We start from the raw sequence: 27,452 nt of genomic DNA, 5'->3' as shown, positions 1-27,452 counted from the left end.
TGGTCTTCCCCTTTTGAGATCTGTTTTCATTACTTAACCCTCACTTTTCTGAGGATCTTTCTCAAATCTCTCTCCCCAGGCCTGAACTTTTTCCTAAAGATCCAGTCTGTCATTCCCAAGCTCTTATGCAATATTTCCACATGGAAGTCCCGTCTTGCCCCCAATACCAGCTTCCTTTCCTTCTGTTTGTCTCTGGCTGCTTTTCTAAAACGTAGTGGTAGCCCACAGGTTAAAAATGTGGACTCTGGAAGTTGATTTTATGAGTTCACATTCAGGCTAGAGATGTGACTGGGCAAGTTATTTTCTCCCCCTGTGCCTCATTTCCTCATTTGTAAGTGTGGTTAGTAATACACATGCCTCATTTAATCCTTACAAGAGGACTGCTAATATCTGCATTTTACACATGAGGAAACTGAGGCACAGAGAAGCAAGTAACTTAATCAAGGTAGTACAGCTGGCTTTTGAACCCTGACAAAACAGTCTATACAGTTAACATGCTCTAAGAAAGTATATGTAAGGTGCTAAGAACAGCTCACAGTACATATTAAATCTCAGTAAATGCTGGCTGTCACTACCATTAGTAACAGCAGCAGCAGCATTATTTTAGGACCTGCCAAATTTGGTACATATCTCCTCACTAGGCTAGACTTTACTTTGATTCTTTAATTACAAGAAGATGGGTGTTTCAGGAAACCAAAATATAAAACCAGCAAAATGCAGTGCAAAGCAAAACCCAGCTTTCACTGTCTGAGCTTTCCCATACTCCCAAGCTGGAGAGACTGACTTGATTTTAGCTAAAGGAAGATGTAGAGAAGTATGTTTGCAACTCAGAGCCGGTTTTTGTGGACCACTAATTCAGTATCTAACCCTTTTGATTAAGTCTCTTAGAGACCCCGAGGTGACCCAATCACAGGTCTCATTACCCCATTTGAATCAGTTCAGTGGTAATATTCAATATCAACTTCTTTCCTCATTAACAGTCCTCAGAGGTGAATTTCTCTCTGCTGTCTGTTAGAAAAATCAAATAGCAAATAAACAATTTTTGGAAAAAATAGGATATTTGCAGATTTTATAAATATTCCTTATACTCTTCTATTTCCATGCAGCATATAATTTATCTTGTGGGGAAAAGATACATAGGACTTGGTGTTTATTGATTTATAGTCATAGTTTGTCAATTAACTTTTTTTTTGCAGTAAATCAGTATTTGTTTTTGTGATTGTCACTATTTTTTTTTAAATTATTTTTTTAGGATAGTTTTAGATTTAGAGAAAAATTGCAAAGATAGTACCATAATTACTGTATACCCTGCACCCAGTTTTCCCTATTACTAACATCTTCCATTATTATGAAACATTTGTTGTAATTAATGAGCCAGTATTGATATACTATCATTAACTAAAGTCCATACTTTATTCAGATTTCTTTAGTTTTTATCTAAAGTCCTTTTTCTGTTGCAGGATCCCATCCAGGATACCATATTATGTTTAGCTGTCATGTTTCCTTAGGCTCCTCCTGGCTCTCAGTTTCTCAGCCTTTCCTCATTTTTGATGACCATAACAGTTTTGAGGAGTATTGGTTAGATGTTCTGTAGAATGTTCCTCTATTGTGATTTGTCTGATGTTTTTCTAAATGTTAGGCTGAAGTGATAGGTTTTGGGGAGGAAGACCGCAGAGGTAAAGTGTAATTCTCATCAGATCATCAAAGCTACATATTAAATAACATGACTCATCACTGTTGATATTGACCTGATCACCTGACTGAAGTGTGTTTGCCAGGTTTCTCCACGGTAAACTTCCTCTCTTTTTCCATCTTCCCACACTGTCCTCTTTGGAAAGAAGTCACTATGTGCAGCCCACAGGTAGGGAGTAGAGAGTTACGCTCCATCTCCTTGAGGGCAGAGAATCTACATAAATTATTTGGAATTCTAAATGGAGGATTGTTGCTTCTCCCCCATTTATATCAGTATAAACTCACAGATGCTTATTTTATATTTTGGGTTATAATCTAGTACTGCTTTATTTTGTTGCTCAAATTGTTCCGTCTTTGGCCAGTGGGAGCTCTTTCGGTTTGTTCCTCTGTCCCTTGGACATACCCCTATCACTGTGTAGTTTTTTGTTTTGGTTTTGGAGTACTTCCTTACTTTTGGTACTGTAAGGTGCTCTAGGCTTATTTTGTGTATTCCCTGGCCCAGTACTAGAATCATCTATTTCTCTAGTAGCCTTGGTTTCTTTTCTTGGAGAATCGTATTAGAAAGCAAGATCTGGGCCTTAGGTTTACTCATTGCTACTGGGGTGTCTTTGCTTTTAGATCCTCTCAGCTGACAGAGCAAGGGAATATATGTATATACTAACCTCTGTGTGTGTGTATAGATATTTCTATATGTAACCGTGTGTGTGTATGTGTGTGTGTATATTTCTATATGTAACCACTTGTGTCTGTGTTAAGCTACATATTAGTTCATACTAATGTCTCCAACTCTAATTTATTACCACACGGATCTTTCTAGCCTGCTCCCCTTCCTTACCTATAACCTGCCATTCCAACAACAGTGAGAAACCTAGCTCCCACCATCTGCCATCCTTTGACTTTAACCATTCAGTTCCAGTCTGCATGTGTAGTAGTATCTGAATTGTTAATCCACACTGCCCAGAAAACTACTTTATTAACCAGAGTACAGTACTTATGTGCAGTTCCTTTTGTCTTACAGACTCCACTCATTTCCAAAGTTAGTAAGGTCAGCACCTTTTCCACCATCTCCTTCATTGGTTTTTGTCATACATTTGTATTATATTTAGATCATTGTGTCAGATTCTGTGTTCCATTCTGGGACCCCCCAACATCCTAAATGATTTTTTTAAATTTGCATACATTAAGTTTAACTCTTTGTGTTGTAAACTTCTATGAGTTTTCAAAAATGCCTTGTGTCATGTATCCATCATTACAATATCATACAGAATAGTTTCACTAAAAATTTCCCTTTGCTTCACCTATTCAACCATCTTCCCCTGCCCCACTCCAAACTTCTGGCAACCGCAAATCTTCGTACTGTCTCTACATATCAGTAATACTTCTTTTTTATTTTAAATTAATGGTTGTCCTGCAGTTTGCAATATAAATTACCACTAATCTAAGTCTACCTTTGAATAATACTATATTACTTCCTAGGTATTACAAATACCTTGTAATAGAGTAATCCCAATTCCTCCCACCCATCCCTTATGGCGTTACTATCAGTCATTTTACTCATCATATGTTATAATCACCCAATTCATTGTTATTATTACTTTAAGCAAACAGTTATCTTTTAGATCGACTAAGAATAAGAAAATACCTTGACTTATTTCTTCTTTGTCACTCTTCCTTAATGTAGCTTCACATTTCTGACCTGCATTATTTTCTTTTCTCCCTGAAGAACTTGGTTCTTCATTTTCTTGCATGGCAGGTCTGCTGGTAATGAAGTTTTTGCTTGTTTGAGAAAGTTTATTTCTCATCCTTTTTGAATTCCTTGAATATGGAATTGTAGATTGGCATTTTCTTTAAATATTTTAAATATTTCTCTTCTTATTTGTGTGGTTTCTAATGAGAAAATCCACTGTAATTCTTATCCTTGTTCCTGTATGGGTAAACATGTGTTTTCTCCTTATCTTTGGTTTTTGGCATTTGAATATGATATGCTTAGGTGTGCATTTTTGGTATTTATCCTTTTTGGCATTCTCTGGACTTCCTGGATCTGTGGTTTGGTGTCTGTCACTAATTTTGGAAAATTCTCAGCCATTATTATTTCAAATATTCCTTTTATTTTATTCTCTTTTTCTTCTCCTCCTGGTATTCTAATAATCAAGTAATTTTAAATGATCAAATTTAAATGTATTTTTAACATGGGAGGATATATATGATATATCAATAAGGAACTTAAGGGCATGAAACAATAATCATTTATTATTTTTCACAGTTTCCCTGGGTCAGGAATGCAGACAGGCAGCAGAGACAACTTATCTCTCCTGTACAAAGCCTGGGGTCTCAGCTGAAAGACTCAAAGGTTAGAGGCTAGAATCATCTGAAGTGTCTTTCACTCACATGTATAGTAGTTGATGCCAGCTCCTGGCTGAGATCTTAGCTAGGGCTGTTGGATTAAACATCCACTTGTAGTCCCTTTGTGTGTCTTGGGCTTACAGTATGGTGGCCAGATTCCAAAGGTGAACATCAAGTGAGCCAGGTGGAAAGCATATTCTTTCCTCGGAAGTCACATAACATTACTTCCACTGATTCTCCTGGTCACGGCACCTAGAATCCCCTGCACAGATTGAAAGGAAGGAAACATAGACCTCATTTCTTGGTGGGAGAAGTGTCAGTGTCACATTATAGAAAAACATGTGATATGGGAGGTATATTGGTGAGGTCATCTTGGGAAAGTACAATCTGCCACATCTGTCAGAATTAAAAATGCACATATACTTTGAGCCAATAGTTCAACCTCTACCAGTTTATCTTATAAATATAGATGTACACATACCCAGAGATATCTGCATGAGAATGGTCATTGTGCATTGTATGTGACAGCAAAAAACAGAAACCATCTAAATACCCATCAATTAAGGAAATGGTAAAAAAGTTTTGGTATCTGTACAATGGCATATATCACGTAGTTGTTAAAAACAATAAGGTTTGTATATGCAGATGTGGCAAGATCTGTAAGATACAAGTTAAACATTCAGAATTTTTCCATTAAAAATAAGAATACATATGTGTATTTGCACAAAACATTTCTGGAAAGAAAGGAGAAAAACTTGATACCAGTTACCTATAGGATGGAGCTGCTAACATATCACTGTGTGCTCTTTTGTGCTCTTCATATTCTTTAGCATGTGTCTGTTTTCCTCTTGTTTAAATAAATGGCCAAAAGAACACATGGATGTGCAATTGGATATGAATTTTGTAATATGTTCTTAAAACATGAATACAACCTGTCTGTAATAGGATTTAGTGTGATATATATTTTGTTCTTTTTGTTTTCAGTTTTTTTTCAGATTTTTCTGAAGTGTTTATGTTTAATCTGTGTACTTTTTTAAAAGCTAATGAAATTTAAAAAGAAAAAGAATGACATCTTGGTGGGAGTGTTCTAAGGCCCGGGGAAATGGGACTGGAAGTAAAGATAGAATATGGGGTTGCCATGAGTATTTTGCTTACAGCAGCAAGAAGCCTGCTTAGGCTGCTGTAACAAAATGTCACAGGCTTAAGCAAAAGAAATTTATTTTCTCACAGTCCTAGAGGCTACAAGTCTAAGATCAAGATGTTGGCAGGTTTGGTTTCTTCTGAGGCGTGTCTGCTTGGCTTGTAGAAGGCCGCATTCTCACTGTGTCCTCACATGGTCTTACCTCTGTGCATGTGCCTGTCTGTGTCCTAATCTCCTCTTATAAGGACACCAGACATACTGAATTAGGGCCCAATCTAAAGACCATCTTTTAACTTAATTACCTCTTTAAAGACCTTAACTCCATATTCTGAGGGTACTAGAGGTTAGGACTTAAACATATGAATTGGGTGGGAGGGACATAATTCAGCTCATAATTAAGCCCTTTCATTGGGTCCTATAGAAAGATTGCTTTTCCTACCATCCCATTCATTCTTTCAATTCAAACATATTTGACATAGTTCTCTGGCCTCTCTCTGTAAGGCCTTTCCTGTGATCTCTGGATTATAGAGTGCATGGTCCGTAAGCCTAATAAAGGCTAGGCTGAGGCAGAATCTCTGAGCCCATGGCGGACCGTGGTTCCAAACACCCAGGTCACCTGTTCTAGTCCCAGCAGAGCTAAGCAGCTCTTCTCAAGGAGGCCATGACCCAGAACTAGAAATGTAAGTAAATAGAGAGTTAGCATACAGCAGATATATATATTTTTAAAATTTATTAATTTATTAATTTATTTTATTTTTGGCCATGTTGGGTCTTTGTTTCTGTGCGAGGTCCTTCTCTAGTTGCGGCAAGCGGGGGCCACTCTTCATCGCAGTGCGCGGTCCTCTCACTATCGCTCACGGCCTCTCTTATTGTGGAGCACAGGCTCCAGACACGCAGGCTCAGTAGTTGTGGCTCACGGGCTTAGTTGCTCCTTGGCATGTGGGATCTTCCCGGACCAGGGCTCGAACCCGTGTCCCCTGCATTGGCAGGCAGATTCTCAACCACTGCGCCACCAGGGAAGCCCTAGCAGATATTTTTTGACTGCATAACATCTAAACCATATTCCTGTGTTTGGAGAATTCTTCTCTTTTTCCGTCTTAGTAGGAAAGAGAGACCACTTCACATTCGAGAGGTTAAAATGACCATATACTTGATTTTCCAGCTTCCCTTATACATCAAGTACAGGTGTGTGATCCAAGTTTGGTCATTTAGTTGTACTCACCCTGGACTTTGAGTCAGAAGCTAGGAATGTAAAGGAATAGGAACAATGTAGAGTGCACTCTGGTGGTTGTGGTGGCAGCACTAACATTGAGTTTGTAGAGGAAGGAGGAGGAGGAGCTCAGCAAAAGTAGAGTCTGTCTACTGGGTGTGGGAGTGGTGGTAAGGCTGTACCATCCACTTTTCAATAGCAATAGTGTTCTCACAAGTCTGGTTTTCTAGTGTGATCCTGACTGTAGTCCAGAATGTTGCCTGGCCTCCGTGGTTTATGCTCATTTTCCAAGCCTAGTTCTGTAACTATCAATGCTTTGGTAGCTCCCCTGTCCATTTTCTTTGTACATGAGCCAAAGTCCATTTCTGTTGCTTGAAACCGAAGAAACTTGACAGATATACTTCTTATGAAGCTACCTGCTGAAACCCAGAGTTTTATTTTACATCTTTAAAATACAGCTTAGATTACCAGTGTTTCTTTTTTTTAAAATTACTTACTTACTTACTTACTTACTTAATTTTTGGCTGCGTTGGGTCTTCATTGCTGCACGCAGGCTTTTCTCTAGTTACGGTGAGTGGGGGCTACTCTTCATTGCGGTGCGCGGGCTTCTCGTTGCGGGGGCTTCTCTTGTTGTGGAGCATGGGCTCTAGGCGCAAGGGCTTCAGTAGTTGTGGCACTTGGGCTCAGTAGTTGTGGCGCACAGGCTTAGTTACTCCGCAGCATGTGGCATCTTCCCAGACCAGGGCTCGAACCCTTGTCCCCTGCATTGGCAGGCAGATTCTTTTTTTTTTTAATAAATTTTTTTAAATTAATTAATTAATTTATTTATTTTTGCTGTGTTGGGTCTTAGTTTCTGTGCGAGGGCTTTCTCTAGTTGTGGCAAGCGGGGGCCACTCTTCATCGCGGTGCGCGGGCCTCTCACTATCGCGGCCTCTCTTGCTGCGGAGCACAGGCTCCAGACGCGCAGGCTCAGTAGTTGTGGCTCACGGGCCCAGCTGCTCCGTGGCATGTGGGATCTTCCCAGACCAGGGCTCGAACCCATATCCCCTGCATTGGCAGGCAGATTCTCAACCACTGCGCCACCAGGGAAGCCCCCAGGCAGATTCTTAACCACTGTGCCACCAGGGAAGTCCCACCAGTGTTTCTAAATGGGCTCATTTTTAGCATTTTGGATGGAGCCATCTTTCATTGTGCAGGACTGTCTTGAGCATATTTGAATGATTAGCAACCTTGATCCCTTCCTTAAATGCCACTAGCACCTCCCTTAGTCATTGTGAGAAACAAAAAGGCTCTCACACATCTCCAAACTTAACCTGGGGAAGGGGGAGGATACCATACACTCATGAGAACAACAAGTCTAGGTGATTGATATCTTTCAGGTCTGCATTTCTAGGATTCCATCATTTTGTTATTTCTTAATATCTCATGAACTTGCCTAGACTCACTGAATATTTTGTTTTATACTTAAAAAGTAATACATGGGCTTCCAGCTTCTGACAATAGAAGAATAGCTCCTATCAGACCAATTCATCTGTGGATGAGAACCAAACTCTGGACAAAATATGAGAAACAACCACCTGAAGGCATTGAAGAGAAACCAAAAGCAGACAAATACTGGACAACTGTCTACATTTGGCTGAAGAGACTGTCACAGGGTAAATATTCTAGTTTTTACAGCTTTTGCCTAGGGGCAGGCCACAGTCAGTGCCAACAGAATGGTTAAAACTTGATTAGAAACCTGTAGTCTTACTATCATGAAGAATCACAAGGTAGAGTTTGGGGCAACCTTAGCATATGGAAAGTGGAGGGGCCTTAAAAAGGAGAGAGCCAGAGATGGGGAGCCCTGTATTCTGTGCATAAACTCTGCCCAAATCTCTGGCTGACCTCTGAACCACACCATGCACAGGACAGACTCACAGTAACCCAAGAAAGAACTGAAGAGAGATTTTTGCTGCTGCCTATTACTGAGATGACAGAGTTTGAAATTTGAGCACTGCCAAATTAACTACCTGCTTAAAAAAAAAATCAGTACTTCTTAAAGAAACATAATAAAATCCAGAGTCTACATTATAAACTATACAATGTCCAGGATAAGGTAGACATATGAAGAAATGGGAAAATGTGACCAATATTCAAGAGAAAGGCAATCAGCAGAGACCAAACCCAAGATGACTCAGATGCTGGAATTAGTGGGCAGATTTATTTTATTTTTATTTTTAAAATTTTTATTGAAGTGTAGTTGATTTACAATGTTTTGTTAGTTTCAGTTGTATAGCAAAGTGAATCAGTTATACATATACATATATACACTCTTTTTAGATTCTTTCCATATAGGCCATTACAGAGTATTGAGTAGAGTTCCCTGTGCTATACAGTAGGTCCTTATTAGTTACCTATTTTATATATAGTAGTGTGTATATGTCAATCCCAATCTTCAAATTTATCCCTCCCCCACCCCTTGCCCCCTGGTAACCATAAGTTTTTTTTCTACGTCTGTAACTCTATTTCTGTTTTGTAGATAAGTTCACTTTGTACCCTTTTTTTAGACTCCACATATAAGCAATATCATATGATATTTGTCTTTCTCTGCAGCCAGCAGATTTTAAAACCACTGTTATAACTATGTGCAGGGATTTAAAGGAAAATATGCGTGCAATAAATAAGTCAATAGGAAATCCAAGCAGAGAACTAGAGACTATGAAAAAGTAATAGAAATTTTGTAACTGAAGAATAAAATATCTGAAACATAAAAAGAATCACTGAATAGGCTTAACCTTTGGAAGCGAACATAAGAAAATGTTAGTAAACTTGTAGGTATATCAACAGAAAATGTCCTAACTGAAGAATAGGGATAAAAAGCTTCAGTTACAGTAAAACAATGTTACAGGTCTAAGATACATGTAGTTGAATTCAAGAAGAAGAGGATAGAGAGAGAATGGGACAGAAAATATATTGAAAGGAAATAATGGCCAAAATTTTCCCAAATTTGTTTAAAAAAAACCAAAAACATATATTTACAGATTGACTACACTCACTGAACCTCAAGCAGAATAAATACAAAGGAAACCACAGCTAGGCACATCATTGACCAATGCTGTGCAATAGCAATATAATGTGAACCATGAATGCAAGCCACATATGTAATTTAAAACTTTTTGGGGAGCGGATCCAGATGGCAGAGGAGTAGGATGTGGACCTTACCTTCTCCGCACAGATATATCAAAAATACATCTGCATGTGGAACGACTCTCACAGAACATCTACTGAATGCAGGCAGAACACCTTAGACCTCCAAAAGGGCAAGAAAATCTCCACATAACTGGATAGGACAAAAGAAAAAAAAAAAGAAAGAGAGAAGCAAATTGGTACAGGACCTGCACCACTGGGAGAGAGCTGTAAAAGAGGAACGGTTTCCACAAATGGAGAAGTCCCCTCACTGGTGGGGAGGTCAGCCAGGACACAGGGGGAGCTTTGGAGCCTCAGAGGAGAGCACAGCAGCAGGTTTGCAGAGGGCAAAGCAGAGAGACAGACCTGCACAGACAATTGGTGTTGACTAGCACTCCCCAGCCTGAGAAGCTCGTCTGTTGGGGTGGGCAGGGGCTGTGTGCTGACACTCGGGCTTTGGAGGTCAGACCCTGGGGAGAAGACTAGGGTTAGCTGAGCAAAGATAGCCTGAGGGGGCTAGGGTGTGGTGCACCACAACCAAGGGAGTCCGGGAAGAAGCCTGGGCCCACCAGAGAGGCAAGACACCATTGTTGGGGGGCATATGAGGAGAGGGGGAGGCCCACCATAGGAGCTTCTTTCTCCTAGTGCTCTTAGGCAGCAGGGCACCGCCTACACAACCTACAGGGGCAGGCACAAGCCACTGCTGCCATCTCAGACTCCAGAGGTGGGCATGGACCGCTGCCACCACCAAGGGTCCTATGAGCAGGTGCAGGTCACTGTCCCTACCTTCCTGGGAGTATGTGCAGCCCACCAATGCCAGGGGTCCTGTGACCTGGTGCCAACCACTGCCCCCACCTCCCCAGGGGTGCATGCAACCTCCTGCAGCTGCCAAGAGTCCCACAGCCAAGTGCCATCCACTGCCCCTGCCTCCCCAGGAGTATGTGCAGCCAGCTGCCTCTGCTGAGGGACCCGTGACCGGGAGCCAACCGCTGCCCCTGCCTTCCTGGGATCGTGTGTGCAGGCCATGCACCTGCATACCCCCTATCAAGGGGATAATGGCCAGCACATGCTGAGGAAAGAGATGGCAAGCATCCAAACCAAAAACAGCCCTCACACTGAAAAAATATTAAACCCACACATGCTATGCAGGGAAGTTCCCACATATAAATAGCCCTGCAAGACTACAGTAGATATTTGTTTCTCCTAAACTCACAGAGTAAGAGAAATATAAGCAAAAGGAAGAAGCAGAGGAACCACTCTCAGTTAAAGACCAAGAGATTCCCCTGAAGGAACAAACCATGAAACAGACCTCTTCAGTCTAACAAAGAGTTCAAAAAGGAGGCAATGAAAATACTCAAGTAATTAAGAAAGGCTATTGACAGAAATGCAGATTACTGTGAAAAGGAACTAGAAACTATAAAGAGGAGCCAAGAAAAATTAGAAAATTCATTTGCTGAGATGAAAGCTGAGCTCAAGGCAAAGAAGAAGAATGATTAATGCAGAAGAAAGAATAAGTGACCTGGAAGATAGAATAATGGAAATTACCCAATCAAACAACAGACAAAAGCCAAATGAAAAAAAATGAAAACAATATGAGACATATGGGATAATAAAAAGTAGGCCAATCTACGCATAGTAGGGATTCCAGAAGGAGAAGAAAGAGAAAAGGGGATTGAAAATGTATTTGAAGCTATTATGGCTGAAACCTCCCAAACATAAAGAAGGAAACAGATATCCAGATCCAGGAAGCACAGAGTGTCCCAAATAAGATGAACCCAAACAGACCTACACCAAGACATATTATAATAAAATTGGCAAAAGTTAAAGAAAGGATTCTAAAGGCAGGAAGAGGAAAACAAAGAGTTAATTACAAGGGAACCCCCATAAGGCTATCAGCTGATTTCTCTACAGAAGAAATGCAGGCCAGCAGGAAGTGACAAAATGTATTCAAAGGCTTGAAAGAGAAAAATTTCCAGCCTAGAATACTCTGCCCAGCAAGATTATCATTTACAATAGGAGGAGAAATAAAGAAGTTCTCAGACAAGCAAAAACTAAAAGAATACAGCAATACTAAACCTATCCTAAAAGAAATACTGAAAGGTCATCTCTAGAAAAGAAGCAAGAAGATATAGGAAGGAGGAAATCGCAATTGGAAAGTAAGTCACTTAAATTAGCTAGTATACAGATCAAAAAAAAAAAAAAGCTATTTGTGAAAGCAATGATTTAAACACAAGGAACAGCAAAAGGATAAACATGAAGATGTAAAAGGGACATCAAAATCATAAAACGTGGGGAAGGAGAGTAAGAAAATGCAGATTCTTTTCTTTCTTTTTCTTTTTTTGAATATGTTTGAGACTGTATGACTATCAGTCTAAAGCAAGCAGATATAGGAAGGGGTTAACATACTTGAAAAATGGGACAACCCACAAATCAAAACATACAATAGACTCACAAAAAACTGAAAAGAAGAGAACACAAACATAAAATAAAAGGAAATCATCAAATCACAAAAAGAAAACAGAAAGGAACAAAGAAGAAACAAAGAATCTACTGGAAAACAAGGTTTGAAATGGCAATAAATACATATGTGTCAATAATTACCTTAAATGTCAATGGACTGAATACTCCACAATCAAAAGACACAGAGTGTTAGACTGAATAAAAAACACCAAGAGCCTACAGTGTGCTGCCTACAGGAGACCCACTTTAGGGCAAAAGACACACATAGTTTTTTTTTTTTAATTTGGTTGTTCTGGGTCTTAGTTCCGGCAGGTGAGCTCCTTAGTTGCAGCAGGTGGGCTCCTTAGTTGTGGCTCGAGGGCTCCTTAGTTGCGGCTCACTGGCTACTTAGCTGTGACACATAGGCTCCTTAGTTGCAGCACACGGGCTCCTTAGTTGTGGCATGCAAACTCTTAGTTGCGGCATGCATGTGGGATCTAGTTCCCTGACCAAGGATTGAACCCAGTCCCCCTGCATTGGGAGTGTGGAGTCTTAACCACTGCGCCACCAGGGAAGTCCCAGGACACACGTAGATTGAAAGTGAGGGGGTGGAAAAAGATATTTCAGGCAAACGGAAATGGCAAGAAAGCAGGAGTTGCAATACTCATATCAGACAAAGTAGACTTTAAAGAAAGATAAAGAAGGACACTATATAATGATAAAAGGATCAATACAAGTAGAGGATATTACCTCATCAACTTATATGCACTTAATATAGCAGCACCCAAATACATAAAACAAATACCTACAGGCATAAAGGGAGAAATCAGTGGGAATACAATAATAGTACGAGACTTTAACACCCCACTCACATCAATGGACAGATCTTCCAGACAGAATCAGTAAGGCAACAGAGATCCTAAATGATACAATAGAACAGTTAGACTTAATTGATATTTTCAGGACGTTACATCCAAAACAAAACAAAACAAAACGGAGTACACATTCTTTTCAAGCGCACACAGAACATTCTCTACGATTGACCACATACTAGGGCACAAAACTAACCTCAGCAAATTTAAGAGTATAGAAATTATTTCAAGCATCTTCTCTGATCACAATGGCATGAAACTAGAAATCAACCACAAGAAAGAAATGAGAAAAAAAACGACTACATAGAGACTAAACAACATGCTACTAAAAATCCAGTGGATCAACTAGGAAATCAAAAAGAAAATTTAAAAAATACCTTGAAACAAATGCAAATGAAAACACAACCATACAAAACCTATGGGATGCAGCAAAAGCAGGTTCTTAGCTGGAAATTCACAGTGATACAGGCCATCATCAAAAAACAAGAAAAATCTCTAGTAAAACAACCAAACCTACCACCTAAAAGAATTAGAAAAAGAAGAACAAACAAAACCTAAAGTCAGCAGAAGGAAGGAAATAATAAAGATCAGGGAGGAAATAAATAAAATAGAGATTTTTTTAAAAGTAGAAAAAAATCAATAAAACCAAGAGCTGGTTCTTTGAAAGGATAAACAAAATTGAAAAACCTCTGGCCAGGCTCACCAAGAAGAAAAGAGAGAGAACCCAAATAAACAAAATAAGAAATGAAAAAAGAGAAATCTCAACTGATACCGCAGAAATATAAAAAACCATAAGAGAATACTATGAACAATTATATGCCAACAAATTGGACAACCTAGAAGAAATGGACAACTTTCTAGAAACATACAGCCCACTGAAATTGAATCGAGAAGAAATAGCTGATTTGAACAGACCAATCACTAGACGTGAAATAGAATCTGTAATTTAAAAAACTCCCTACACACAAAAGTCCAGGACCAGAAGGCTTCACAGGCGAATTCTACCAAACATACAAAGAAGAACTTAAACTGATTCTTCTCAAACTCTTCCAAAAGATTGAAGAGGAGGGAATACTCCCAAAGACATTCTATGAAGCCATCATCACCCTGATATCAAAACCAGACAAAGACACCACCAAAAAAAGAAAATTACAGGGCAATATCTTTGATGAATATAGATGCAAAAAACTCAACAAAATATTAGCAAACCAAATCCAACAACACATAAAAAAGATCATACACCACGACCAAGTGGGATTCATCCCAGCTTCACAAGGATGGTTCTACATTCGCAAATCAATCAATGTAATACACCACATTAACAAAAGAAAAGTAAAAAACCACAGACCATCTCAATAGATGCAGAAAAAGCGTTTGACAAAATTCAACATCCATCATGGTAAAAACTCTTACAAAAGTGGGAATAGAGGGAACATATTGAACTTAAAGCCATTTATGACAAACCCACAGCCAATATAATACTCAATGGTGAAGAGCTAAAAGCCTTCCCACTAAAATCTGGAACAAGACAAGGATGCACACTCTCACCACTTCTATTCAACATAGTATTGGAAGTCCTAGCCACAGCAATCGGACAAGAAAAGAAATAAAAGATATCCAAATTGGAAGGGAAAAGGTAAATTGTCATATGCAGATGACATGATACTATATATAGAAAAACCCTAAGGACCCAACACAGAAACTACTAGATCTAATAAATGAATTCAGCAAAGTAGCAGAATACAAGATTAACATTCAAAAATCAGTTGCATTGCATTCTTTTTTCTTTTTTTTTTTTTGGCTGTGTCGGGTCTTCATTGTGGCATGTGGGATCTTTTGTTGTGTGTGGGCTCTTCATTGCGGCGCATGGGCTTCTTGTGTTGTGGCATGCAGGTTTTCTCTCTCTGGTTGTGGCATGTGGGCTCCAGGGCACATGGGCTCTGTAGTTGTGGTGTGTGGACTCCAGAGTGTGTGGGCTCTGTAGTTTGAGACACGCAGGCTCTCTAGTTGAGGAGCAGGCTCAGTAGTTGTGGTGCGCGGGCTTAGTTGCCCCGCAGCATGTGGGATCTTAGTTCCCTGACCGTGGATCGAACCTGCGTCCCCTGCATTGGAAGGCAGATTCTTTACCACTGGACCACCAGGGAAGTCCCTTGGTTGCATTTCTGTACACTGAAAATGAAATATCAGAAAGGGAATGTAAAAAAAAAAAAACCTTTTAAAGTAGCACCCCTAAAAATAAAATACCTGGGAATAAACCTGACCAAGGAGGTGAAATACTGTATGCTAAAAACAATAAGACATTAATAAAGGAAATTAAAGAGGATTCAAAGAAATGGAAAGATATCCCATGCTCTTGGATCAGAAGAATTAATATTGTTAAAATGGCATACTACCAAAAGCAATCTACAGATTTAATGCAATCCCTATCAAAATACCCATGACATTTTTCACAGAACTAGAACAAATAATCCAAAAATTTATATGGAACCATAAAACCCAGAATTGCGAAAGCAATCCTGAGGGGAAAAAAAAGCAGGGGACATAACTCTCCCAGACTTCAGACAATACTACAGAGCTACAGTAATCAAAACAGTGTGGTATTGGTACAAAAACAGACATATGGATCAATGGAACAGAATAGAGAACCTAGAAATAAACTCACACAGTCAATTAATCTTCAACAAAGCAAGAATACAAATGGGAAAAAAGACGGTCTCTTCAGCAAGTGGTGCTGGGAAAGTTAGACAGCTGCATGTAAATCAATGAAGTTAGAACACACTCTCACACCATGCACAAAAATAAACTTAAAATGGCTTAAAGACATAAACATAAGATGTGACACCATAAAACTCCTAGGAGAAAGCATAGGCAAAAACATTCTCTGACATAAATTGTACCAGTGTGTTCTTAGGTCAGTCTCCCAAGGCAATAGAAATAAAAACAAAAATAAACAAACAACCCACTTGAAAAATGAGCAGAAGACCTTAATAGACATTTCTCCAAAGGAGACATACAGATGGCCAGTAGGCACATGAAAAGATGCTCAACGTCACTAGTTATTAGAGAAATGCAAATCAAAACTACAATGAGGTACCACCTCACACCAGTCAGAATGGCCAACATTAAAAAGTCTACAAATAACAAATGCTGGAGAGGGTGTGGAGAAAAAGGAACCCTCCTACACTGCTGGTGGGGATGTCAGTTGGTGCAGCCACTGTGAAAAACAGTGTGGAGGTTCCTCAGAAAACTAGAAATAGAATTACCATATGATCCAGCAGTCCCACTCCTGGGCATATACCCAAACAAAACTATAATCCAAAAAGATACATGCACCCCTATGTTCATAGCAGCACTCTTCACAATAGCCTAAACATGGAAACATGTCAATTGACGGATGAATGGATAAAGGAGATGTGGTATGTATATACAATGGAATACTACTCAGCCTTAAAAAAGAACGAAATAATGCCATTTGCAGCAACATGGGTGCAACTAGAGATTATCGTACTAAGTGAAGTAAGTCAGAAAGAGAAAGACAAATATCACATGATATCACTTACATGTGGAATCTAAAATATGGCACAAATGAACCTATCTACAAAACAAACAGATTCACAGACATAGAGAACAGACTTGTCGTTGCCAAGGGGGAGGAGGGTATGGGAGGGAAGGACTGCGAGTTTGGGATTAGCAGATGTAAACTATTATATATAGGATGGAGAAACAACAAGGTCCTACTGTATAGTGCAGGGAACTATATTGAATATCCTGTGATATCCACAGTGGAAAGAATATAAAAAAAGAATGTCTATATGTGTATAATATAAAAAGAATGTCTATATGTGTATAACTGAGTCACTTTGCTGTACAGCACAGAGTGGCACAACACTGTAAATCAACTATACTTCAATTAAAACATTTTTTAAAAAACTTTCTAGTAGTCACATTAAAAAATAAACAGAAGCAGATAAATTAAACTTTAATATTTTACTTAACCCAGTATACCCAAAATATTATTATTTCAACATGTAATGAGTACAAAATTATTATTGAAATATCATATGTATATATATGTACTTGTGTATATATAAATATTTTCTAGTAAATATTCTGGTGTGTCTTTTATATATAACAGCACATCACAATTCAGACTAGCCACATTTTAAGCACTTAATATCCATATGTGGCTAGTGCCTATGATATTAGGCAGAGAAGTCATAGACAAATCACTGAAAACCAAAGATTTTAAAGCAGACAGAAAAAAAAATCACATTACATACGGAGAATCAATATTTGAATGTCCATGGCTCCTCATGAGAAACAACAGTGGCCAGAAACAATAATGACCTTTTATATGCTGAAAGAAAAAAACTGTCAACCCAGAATTCTATAACCAATGAAAATATTCTTCAAGAATGAAGATGAAATAAAGGCATTTTCAGGTAAAAGAAAACAAAGCTGATTCGTTGTTAGCAGGCCTGCACTACAAGATATTCTAAAAGAAGTTCTTCAAGTTAAAAGGAAATAATACCAGATGTAATCTTAAGAAGGAAATGAAGAGTATTAGAAATAGATAAATATAAATATATATATTTATATTTGTCTGGATAAATATAAATATATTTATATTATAAAAATGTATAACTAATTTTTCTTCTCAGTTTTTTTAAGATGATACAATTGTTTAAAGCAAAAGTATAATACTGTGTTATGGAGTTTATCATGTAAGTGCATATAACTACCGTGGATATAGAATTCATTTATGTCTGGACTGGAAAATCTCTATCTTTATCTTTGGAAAAGCTCTATCTTTGTCTCCAGGGATGCCTGGATGGCTGTTTTTGATTCCTGGCCAAGATAAGGGAAGTGGATGTGGTCTTTAAATGCCACTGACCACCCCCAGGGTCATCTTCTTCACTGCTGGTTTGCAGCTGGCCTATATGGTTTGACAAGCCTTGCTTGATACACACAAGGCCCCTGCCGAGCGTTTCTCCTTTGAGCTCCCCCAAACCAAAATTTCTTATATAGCTCCAGAGACACAGCATAGTCTGTGCGTGCAGATAAGGGGAGATTGCACATGGAATATCTCTGACTTCCATAAAGACTTTCTTGCACAGTCTTTATTTTGCTGCATTGTACCCTTTGCCTTCCATGAGTAGTCTCAGAGCTGTCTGATGAGTCCTGAACTGAAAAAATCTTTGTAATAACTGTAGCATGAAGAAGAACCATATATTTGCAAGGTTCTTGCATTCTATGAGAAATCATATATTAGCTCTAAATACACTATAAAGAACTAAGAATGTATATTATAATTCTCAGCAACCACTAAAAAATGCAAAGAGGTATAGCTAAAGGTGAACATGTAAATTAAAGTGGAATCTAAAAAAATTTCAAAACAAACATACACCCTGTAAAAAAATGTAAGCCTAATTGAACGGTATAGAATAATAAGTGAAAGGTTGCCTTTCTGTTCCTTTCTAAAACATCAAAGAATAATCTGGGTGGACAGCTTGTTGTATTCTTCCAGATATTTTTGTATGCACATATGCATATATAGATAAAGAATGTTTCAACACATATAGACTGGCAGCTTGCTTTTTCATATGAATCAGTAATATATCACTGTCAAATTCCAAGGTCAGGCATACAAATCTACCTCATTCTATTTAATGGCTATATAACATTTCATGGACTAGATGCAGTATAAATTGCTTATCTATTCCCTTATTGATAGATAACGTAGGTTGTCTTCAAATTTTCACCATTGTATTAGTTTCCCATTGTTGCTGTAACAAATTACCACAAACTCTATGGCTTAAAACAACATAAATTTATTCTCCTACAGTTGTGGAGGTCAGAAGTGTGAAATCAGTTTCACTGGCTTAAGGTCCAGTTCTCAGCAGGGCTGGTTCTTTCTGGAGGCTCTTGGGTGAAAATCTGTTTCCTGGCCTTGTTTTCACCTTCTGGTGGCCCCCTATGTTCCTTGGTTTATGGCCCTTTCAACCATCTTCAAAGCATATCACTTCAGTCTCTGCTTCCATCATCATATAGCCTTCTCTTCTTCTGACTCTGATTCCTTTTGTGTTCTTCTTATAAGGACCGTTATAGATCCCCCTGGATAATAATCCAGAATAATCGCCCCCTCTCAAAACCCTTCAGCAGATCCTCAGAGTCCCTTTGTCATATGTATAATGTTTACAGGTTTATTATTCAGCCTGCCATAACCATTAACTTAAAAGTAATGTTTTAGTTAACATCCTTGAAACAAATATCCCTATACAGTTGTGGTGATTATTCCTTGTAGTAGAATCCTAGAAGTATTTAGAAATGCAAGGTCAAAGTAATATACCTTTTACATTTTGATAGATTCTCAACAAAATACCCACTAAGCATGGTACTGTTACTCCCTTAGACTCTTTCATACAAGAATTGGTGGCTGTCCAACTCTGCTTTCTTACATTTTGGGGTTTAACTGGGATTCTCTTGGAAGAACGTACCTTCTCAGCAGTTCCCTTTTACACCTCTATAGTCTTGCAGGTACTTTGGTTCTTTTAATTTTCATAGTCAATGGAAACCCATCTGACAATATATCTTAGAGATCTGTCTATCTGAATTCAGTTAGGAACTCCATCACTCTAACAGTATTACCTTGGGAAGATTTTGTAACCTTTCTGAACTGTTTCTTTATCTGCAAAATGGTTTAATTATAGTATCTTCCTAATAGAATGTCTGTGAAACTTAAATGGGTTACTGTATACAAAGTTTCTATCATAGTCCCTAACATGTAAGTATTCAATAAACATTAACTAATATTATTTTTAGTATTTGCTTAGGTGTCAGAAATTCCTTTTTATTTCTGTTCTACTAATGATATTTTCCCTAGTTTTCCAGCACTGCTCTAAATGTTCTCTGATTTTTTCCTTTCATTTATTTGGATTTTGAGTGGGAGGGAGGTAAATGGATGTGTTCAGTTACTCTGACAGATCCCAGGGTGGGATATAAATTCCCTCTTGGCAGGAAATTTGTCCTTTTTTCCATATCACAGCACATGCCATGTGTCTTTGCTCCAAGTGGGTACTCAATAAATATTTGTTTAATCGTTGATAGGTGGTTCCAAAAATAACGTAAATAGTTGCTTTGAAATATTTAGAATCCTGAGACATTTTCAGAATGGTTGCTACACATCCCAGTGTCACCTTCTTACCAAGTCTTCCAGAGGAGAAGATGTTCCTGGGTAAACAAGAATGGGTTTGCCATTACAGGAGTCAGTGACGTTTAGGGATATAGCTGTGCTCTTCAGCCGGAACGAGTGGTTGCACCTGGACTCTGCCCAGAGAACCTTGTACCGGGAGGTGATGCTGGAGAACTACAGCACCCTGGTCTCGCTGGGTAAGGAGCCTTGCCTGTCATGGAGAGTCTGCCGTGGGAGCACTTTAGAGCTCCCTCTGGGGTTCAGAGTCTGCAGGTTTCTATCCTGTGTGCCCCTGGGAAAGGACAAATCTCTGTAGAATTGAAAGTGTACCTGTTTGTTGTGATGCCCTTCATGCTACTGTTCACCCTCTGCCTTCCTCCCACCCCACCTCCTGATCAGTTCCCTCCTACTCCAATGACTAGAGCCCAGTTTAGATTCTGAAAAACATATAGGACTCCCATCTTAGAGGGATTCATAGCCAGGGCCCTATATTGTTTCCTCCATCCCCCTGAAGGCCTCAGTCCCCCTCAGGAGTGCTTATGCTGCCTTCTCTGCCCTGTAGGCTCCAGTTAGTGAGTTCTGGGGTTGCTTTTCATGCCATTTGTTCAAACTCCATTTCCTTACTCATGAGCAGGGATTCCATTTTCAATGCCAAAGTTGATCTGCCAGCTGCAACATGGAGAAGATCCCTGTATGGTGGAAAGAGAAATCCCTCAAGATACCTGCCTAGGTGAGTAAGTGACCGGGGGGTGGGCACGAGTGTCTTTATACATGAGCAGGTCATGAGGAGTGCTCTGAAAACTTTCCTGGAAATTCTGAGCCTTATTGAAATGCTCAGGACCCCTTGACAAGGCTCCTTGGTTGTAATGGTTTTCTTTGCATCAAGAAGGTCCTTGTCTTGACATCTTCCTTCTCATACCACTCCCTGCATTCTCTTTCCTTTTCCCTTTTTTTGCAGCCTCACTCACTTTCTTCTACCATCTTTGGCCTCTTGGTCTTCGTGGTTTTCTTTCCATCTGCATTAACACATGTTCATGTCTGATAGATTATTAAATACTTTACACCTTCTGCCATATTTTGAATTTTTTATAATTTTTTTCATTTCTTTTACCACCCACATATTTCAAAGTATTGTCAACATTCCTTGTCTCTGATTTCTTAACATTTCCCTTCTGTTTTCTTGGAGACTGGGTTGTCATCTCCCACATTATATTCAATCAGCTGTCATTAACATAACCACTGTAGCCTTTCTAGTCCAGGGGTCAGCAAACTTTTCCTATAAAGGGCCAGATAGTAAATATTTTGGCTTTGGGGGCCATAAGGTCTCTGTTGCAACCATTTAACTCTGTGGTTGTAGTGCAAAAGCAGCCAGAGACAGTACTTAGACGAATAGGTGTGGCTGTATTCTAATAGGACTTTACAAAAACAGGTGGCAGCTGAATTTGGTCCAGAGATCCATAGTCTGCTGACCAGTCTTCTAGCCTAGTCTAATTTAGTTGGTCTTTATCATAAAACTGTAGGTTGTCAGGATTGGAGGATCACTTAAAGATGATCAAATTTATATACTTCTTTTTATATCTGAAGAAACAGAGTATCAGAGATCTTAAAGTACTTTGGTCACAGAGCTAGAAAGCTGAAATCTGATGAAAGAAACCTAAATAGATCACCAATGTCATTTCTATTCACCATATGACATAGATTTGCCAATATTTTGCTTCCGTCTTTGTGGTTTAACCTTTAATCTGTGATTCTTTATGGTCTCATCAATGGCCACTTCCACTTCAGCTCAGTGTTCTGGCCATATCTGCGTACTCATTATCATTTGTGTGTTATTCCTTCAGCTTGAGTCACCTCTTCCATCTTATCCACTGGAAGACTACTTATCCTTCAAGATCCATCTGTCTACCTAAAATGACTCTCTTATCTGTAAGTTTTCCTTATCTTTCCTACTTCCCAGTCAGCATTAATTTTTCCATCATTTGTGTTCATATATCACTTTCTACATACTTTGAGCACATTCATTATGGTATCTATCATGATGAATTATAGTTGTTGTGTTTATATTTATTAGTATTAGTTATTTTTCTAATAAGGTTGTGCATATTTAAGGGAGAGGCCAGGTCTTTGAATTTTGTACCTCTAGCATCTAATATATTGGCTTTAGTAATATTTAAAAATTTTTTCAAATTCAATTTTAATTGAATTGAGTTGCCTCTGTGATTAACTCAGTGCCAGTGAGGCTCAAAGTACTCAGTCCAGCCAGATCATTGCAGCTACATTATTTTTCAGATTCAATTCTGTCCTTCCTCTGATCCAAGCTGCTCAGTTTACCAAATATGACCACTTTTGTCTTATTATTATCTGTCTAAGAACTTATACACCTTCTGTTATCTAGATTTTTCTAAATTGCTTCTACTAGTTATTCAGTAACTCTATATTTGGCCTCACTGTGCTTAACCAAAATTTTAACTAATTCCAACCTGGATTTCCTTCTTTCGTCAATAAGCCTCCCCTAAATAGGTTTACTTTCCCCACAGATGACTTTGACAGGCCTTCTTTCTGACTCACAGGGTCCTCTTTTCTTTTTCTATTGAAATCCAACCCATCTCTATTGTCCATCTTCCTTCATACAACCATTCTTTACTAATATTGTTGATATTTGTATCCTCATTCTCTGAACCTCAAACCTGAATTATGCAGTTGAGGCTTCTCACATCATGGAGAAATGAACTATTACTGTTTGGTCATTTATTATTTCATATTATCATTGCTGATTATTCAGTATTTGTTCAATATATGACTGATTGAGTCTCAGGAGTCCAGTAAGAGAAGAGAGAATCTCTTCATTTTCAAGGTCACCTGCCCTTCAGAATAACTTTTGCACCTCACTCCCTGTGCTCGTTCATTTTTTTTTTTTATCTAAGACATTCTAATTGTGTACTTGTCTTGTACACAATAAGGAATTAACAAATCATCATAAGACATATCCACTGCTCTCCTTGAACAAATACTTGAATTATTTTCACAGACTTTATATATATAAGTTAAGTAATTAAATATTTTGAAAATGTGTTTTGAAATTCTAAGAAAGAGGTGGATTATTTAGGCTTAAATAATTGAGTTTCTGTAAGTAAATGAGATTAGAGTAGTAGGGTAAGTTTCTAGATGGGCAGGGAAGGTCATATTGTGGGAAAGGATAAAAAGAGAAAGTACCTTGGTTGATCCTTGAAAATCCAAACTGTTAGGTTTCCCATGGATCATTAAGAAAAATCTATATTTGTATACAGATTTATAGCCTATATTTCTTGTTCCTATTTAATTTCAATAAAATATATTTTAATACTAAAGCTGGATGCATTTTATTAACATAATAACCTATATTTTACTTAAGTTGTATAGTTTATTTAAGTACATACATTTACCTAATTACAGTGATCTAATTTTATAATCTATTTTCAATCATGGATTGATTAAAGTAAGTTAAGTGTTAACTCAGAGTTTCTTAGAACAGCTCAAGCTAAATCTTTTCACTTAGAATCAGATCTGAGCTTGGGCTTGGGCATACTTCAGAACTTCACATCTCTTGTAGACTTTCATTAGTCTCAAAAGATTCCTACCTTTACTTCTCTCAAGTGGCAGTGTCTTCACTGTCACTGTTAATTTGTCCACTATATTCTCCCACATTATTCCTTAACCTATTTCTTCTCCTTCCATTCCATTTTGTTTTTCTCCAGATTCAGTTTATATTGAGATCAGATGGTATCAAACCTCTTTTATATGTATCATTGCCAATTTTTTTGTCCACTGATGCATGTTTATCTCTTCCAACAGAGGAGCCATTGATTCTTCTGATTTATTACAGGTTCAAGACATGGCCTGAAATAGAAGCACTGCCTCCCGAAGAGGACATTTCTATAGAAGAAACATCTCAGGAATAATAAAGAAAAAATCCATTAAGTTTGGTCACTTGGATGTCACTTTTGGAGAAGCTTTTGAATTTGAGGGCAGGAGACAGCAAGAGCAACAGAAGAAACCTCTCAGGCAAATGATGGCCTCACACAAAAATACTATCAGTGAAGCTGGAAACCAGACAAGTCTTGAATTAGGGAAAGGCTTATTTATAAATACAGTTCTTGTTAGACAACAAAGTGCTCCTATAGAAAGGATACCCAATATATATTATACTTTGGGGAAGATTTTAAACAGAATTTTGATCTAATGAGATGTTTCCAGATTTACCCAGGAGAAAAAGCTCATATTTAAATGAATGTGGAAAAAGCTTCAACCAGAGTCTACATCTTATTGAACAGCCAGAGAATTCATACTGGTGAGAAACCTTACAAATGTAATGAGTGTGAGAAAACCTTCAGCCACAGATCATCCCTTCTTGCCCATCAGAGGAATTCATACTGGAGAGAAACCTTACAAATGTAATGAATGTGAGAAAGCATTTAGCAGTAGTTCAACTCTAATCAAACATCTGAGAGTGCATACTGGAGAGAAACCCTATCAATGCAAGGAATGTGGTAAGCCTTTAGCCAGTGTTCAACCCTCACTGTACATCAGAGAATTCATACTGGAGAGAAACTCTATAAATGTGGAGAATGTGAGAAGGCCTTCAATTGTAGAGCAAAACTTCATAGACATCAAAGAATCCATACCGGTGAGAAACCCTATAATGTAGTGAATGTGGGAAAAGTTACAGCCAGTTTACATCCCTGGCTGAACATCAGAGGCTTCATACTGGAGAACAACTGTGTAAATGCTTGGAATGTGGGAGAAACTTCACTCGCATCTCAACCCTATTGAACATCAGCGGATTCATACTGGACAAAAACCATATCAATGTAATGAATGTTGGGAAAGCCTTCAACCAGTATTCATCCTTTAATGAACATCAGAAAATTCATACTGGGGAAAAACTTTACACATGTGGAGAATGTGGGAAAGCCCTTGGTTGCAGATCTAACCTTTATAGGCATCAGAGAATTCATACTGGAGAGAAACCCTATCAGTGTAATCAGTGTGGAAAAGCTTTCAGCCAGTATTCATTCCTAACTGAACATGAGAGAATCCATACTGGAGAGAAACTCTATAAATGTATGGAATGTGGGAAAGCCTACAGTTACAGATCAAACCTTTGTAGACACAAAAAGTTCACAATAAAGAAAAATTCTATAAATGGAAGGAATATGGGATCAGAGAATTTCTTAGAGGAGATAAGCCTTGTGAGGTTTAATTCATCTCTCAAATACTTTAAGATTCCTCATTGGAGAATAATCAGGAGAATAATAAATAGGGCACAGACTTCTGATAGATCAAGTCTTTTTTTATCTTCCTTCTAGAGAAAATAGTTACCATTAAGTAATGGTAAAATTAATCAACGAATATTAAGAGCACTGACTTGTCAAATTTTATAAGAACCAGTAAATTCTAAGGTTTCTAAAAACATAAAAATTTTAAATTCATAGAAAATGTAAAAGGCCTAAGTTCAAAAAAAATGAAAATAATGGAATATAAGTTTTATTTCCTTCATTAGACTTTATTCCCTTTCTAACATAAGCTTCAATATGAATTTTCTTTTAAAAGCAATCATTGAGTTATTAATAACGTGAATAAGTATGGAGCCTTATTTTCTAAAATGGCAGACAGACGTAGGACATGCTTTCTTTCATAAAGAGAAGCTAAAGATAGAAAAGAATTCTTTAGATTTTCACATGGAAATAATCAAGCTCACTTTTTATGAACTGCCTCACCAGCAATTTATACTTATACATATATACACATAAATGTGTATGTATGCATGTGTATATATACACACATACACAGAATTTTGGATTATATGTATATTTTTCCCAAAAGTCTTTGATGATTGAAAAATGTGGTTTTATTAATTTAGAATTTAGTTTTGAAAATTAAAATTTTGCCCAGTGACGTCTCTTCCTTTTCCTGTTATTTCTTAATTTGATATGATTGCTGAATAGTCTTTAGAAGTTGGAGTAAACTGAAACAAGTGGAGAGACTGTCATGCAAATACTCTCTTGTAGGTTGCAGAAGGGATATATTTCCAGAATCTGATTATACACCTGGTAGCTCATTAGAGCCAGGAGAGATTTTAATTTAGTTTATTTATAGCCTTTCATTTTACTAATGAAGAAATTTAGCTTATTGAGTAGCGTTAAGACTAGAATCTAGGTCTTCAGTTTTCTGTGGTAATTTTAGGTTCATTTCCAACCTCAAATCCCAAGAGTCCAAGTCCCAAAGCTATTTGTTTTGTAAACTGGTTAGGCACAATTGCATTAATTTAATCAGTTTTATTTTTGTTTGACAGGTTCCCCCTGACTTTAATCCTAATAATTGACTTACAATCATGTTTTTCCTTTTTATTATATGTCCCTCATTATACCTGCTTTTTTAGTAACTGTACATAAATCCTGAAACCCAGCTGAGGTCCAGATAGTGAAACTGCATTTGGGGGTTTCACATACAAGATTGCCTTTTTGTTTATTTTTGTTACACATCTTTTAGGACTTCTTTTGTGTAAAGTGATACATGAATATTTTATTATTAAACATTCTAATCAGTTTAAACTGGTTTTCCAAACATTTTCCATGTTTTTTAGAAAGATTTCATTTTCCCCTGGGCCTACTTCCTCCAATTTTATATTTTACTTTCACAATTGGTATCATTCAAAAAAATTGTTCTAGTAAAATTATCTAGAACTCTCTACCTGAGAAAGGTTTTTAGAATTAAACTCAAGCCTTCAGCATTTGACTTGTCTTAGCTCATTAGAAAGTGTTTCATGGGAATTCCCTGGTGGTCCAGTGGTTAGGAGTCAGTGCTTTCACTGCCATGGCCCTGGTTCCATCCCTGGTCAGGGAACTAAGATCCCGCAAGCTGCATGGCACGGCCAAAAAAAAGTGTTTTCTTATATATTTAAGTGTATTTATAAGGAAAATGAAGATTTTAAACCCCAGTTTTTAACATCATACAGAGCCATTTGCAAGATATTCAGATAAAACATATTTGATTACCCAATAGCAGTGACCAAACTTAGTACGAAGATTTTGGTTTCTAAATGCCATTTCCCACTAAAAGGAACTAGGGCTTCTTGGAGAAATGGCTGATTCCATATTTGGAACATGGAAAATGTAAGGTATGCCTGGAATATTTTTTAATGAAACAAAGCACTGAGAGACTAATGGGATAATGTCAGAAAGACCTCAGGGACAATTTAAAGGAGCTCCCACAGGTCAAATTTAGGACAATTTAAACATCAAAAAGAATAATCACAGTAATTGGTTATAACATGCTAAGTAAAATAAAATGAGCCTATAATGAAAAAATAGAGAAAAAAAAGAAAAGCTCTTTATGTATTTATTTGAAGAATGTCATCAT

General features: G+C 37.8%; 1 protein-coding gene across 1 annotated transcript in view; it reads left to right on the top strand.

Moving 5' to 3' along the window:
- Window positions 1-26,895, top strand: part of ZNF354C (zinc finger protein 354C) — a 29,133-nt gene extending 2,238 nt beyond the window's left edge. Inside the window, 13 exon segments of the mRNA XM_036849056.1 lie at window positions 20,125-20,251; window positions 20,689-20,788; window positions 23,917-23,981; window positions 23,984-24,235; window positions 24,238-24,312; window positions 24,315-24,364; window positions 24,366-24,455; window positions 24,457-24,583; window positions 24,586-24,729; window positions 24,732-24,854; window positions 24,857-24,912; window positions 24,914-25,208; window positions 25,211-26,895. Of these exon segments, the coding sequence (XP_036704951.1) occupies window positions 20,125-20,251; window positions 20,689-20,788; window positions 23,917-23,981; window positions 23,984-24,235; window positions 24,238-24,312; window positions 24,315-24,364; window positions 24,366-24,455; window positions 24,457-24,583; window positions 24,586-24,729; window positions 24,732-24,854; window positions 24,857-24,912; window positions 24,914-25,208; window positions 25,211-25,293 (1,587 nt within the window). The 3' untranslated portion in view covers window positions 25,294-26,895.
- Window positions 26,896-27,452: the final 557 nt, after the last annotated feature.

This window comes from Balaenoptera musculus, chromosome 3 (genome assembly GCF_009873245.2).
Source record: "Balaenoptera musculus isolate JJ_BM4_2016_0621 chromosome 3, mBalMus1.pri.v3, whole genome shotgun sequence".
Classification (NCBI taxonomy): Eukaryota; Metazoa; Chordata; class Mammalia; order Artiodactyla; family Balaenopteridae; genus Balaenoptera; species Balaenoptera musculus.
Note: the sequence above shows the minus strand (reverse complement) of the source record. Positions and strands in the feature narration are given on the sequence as shown.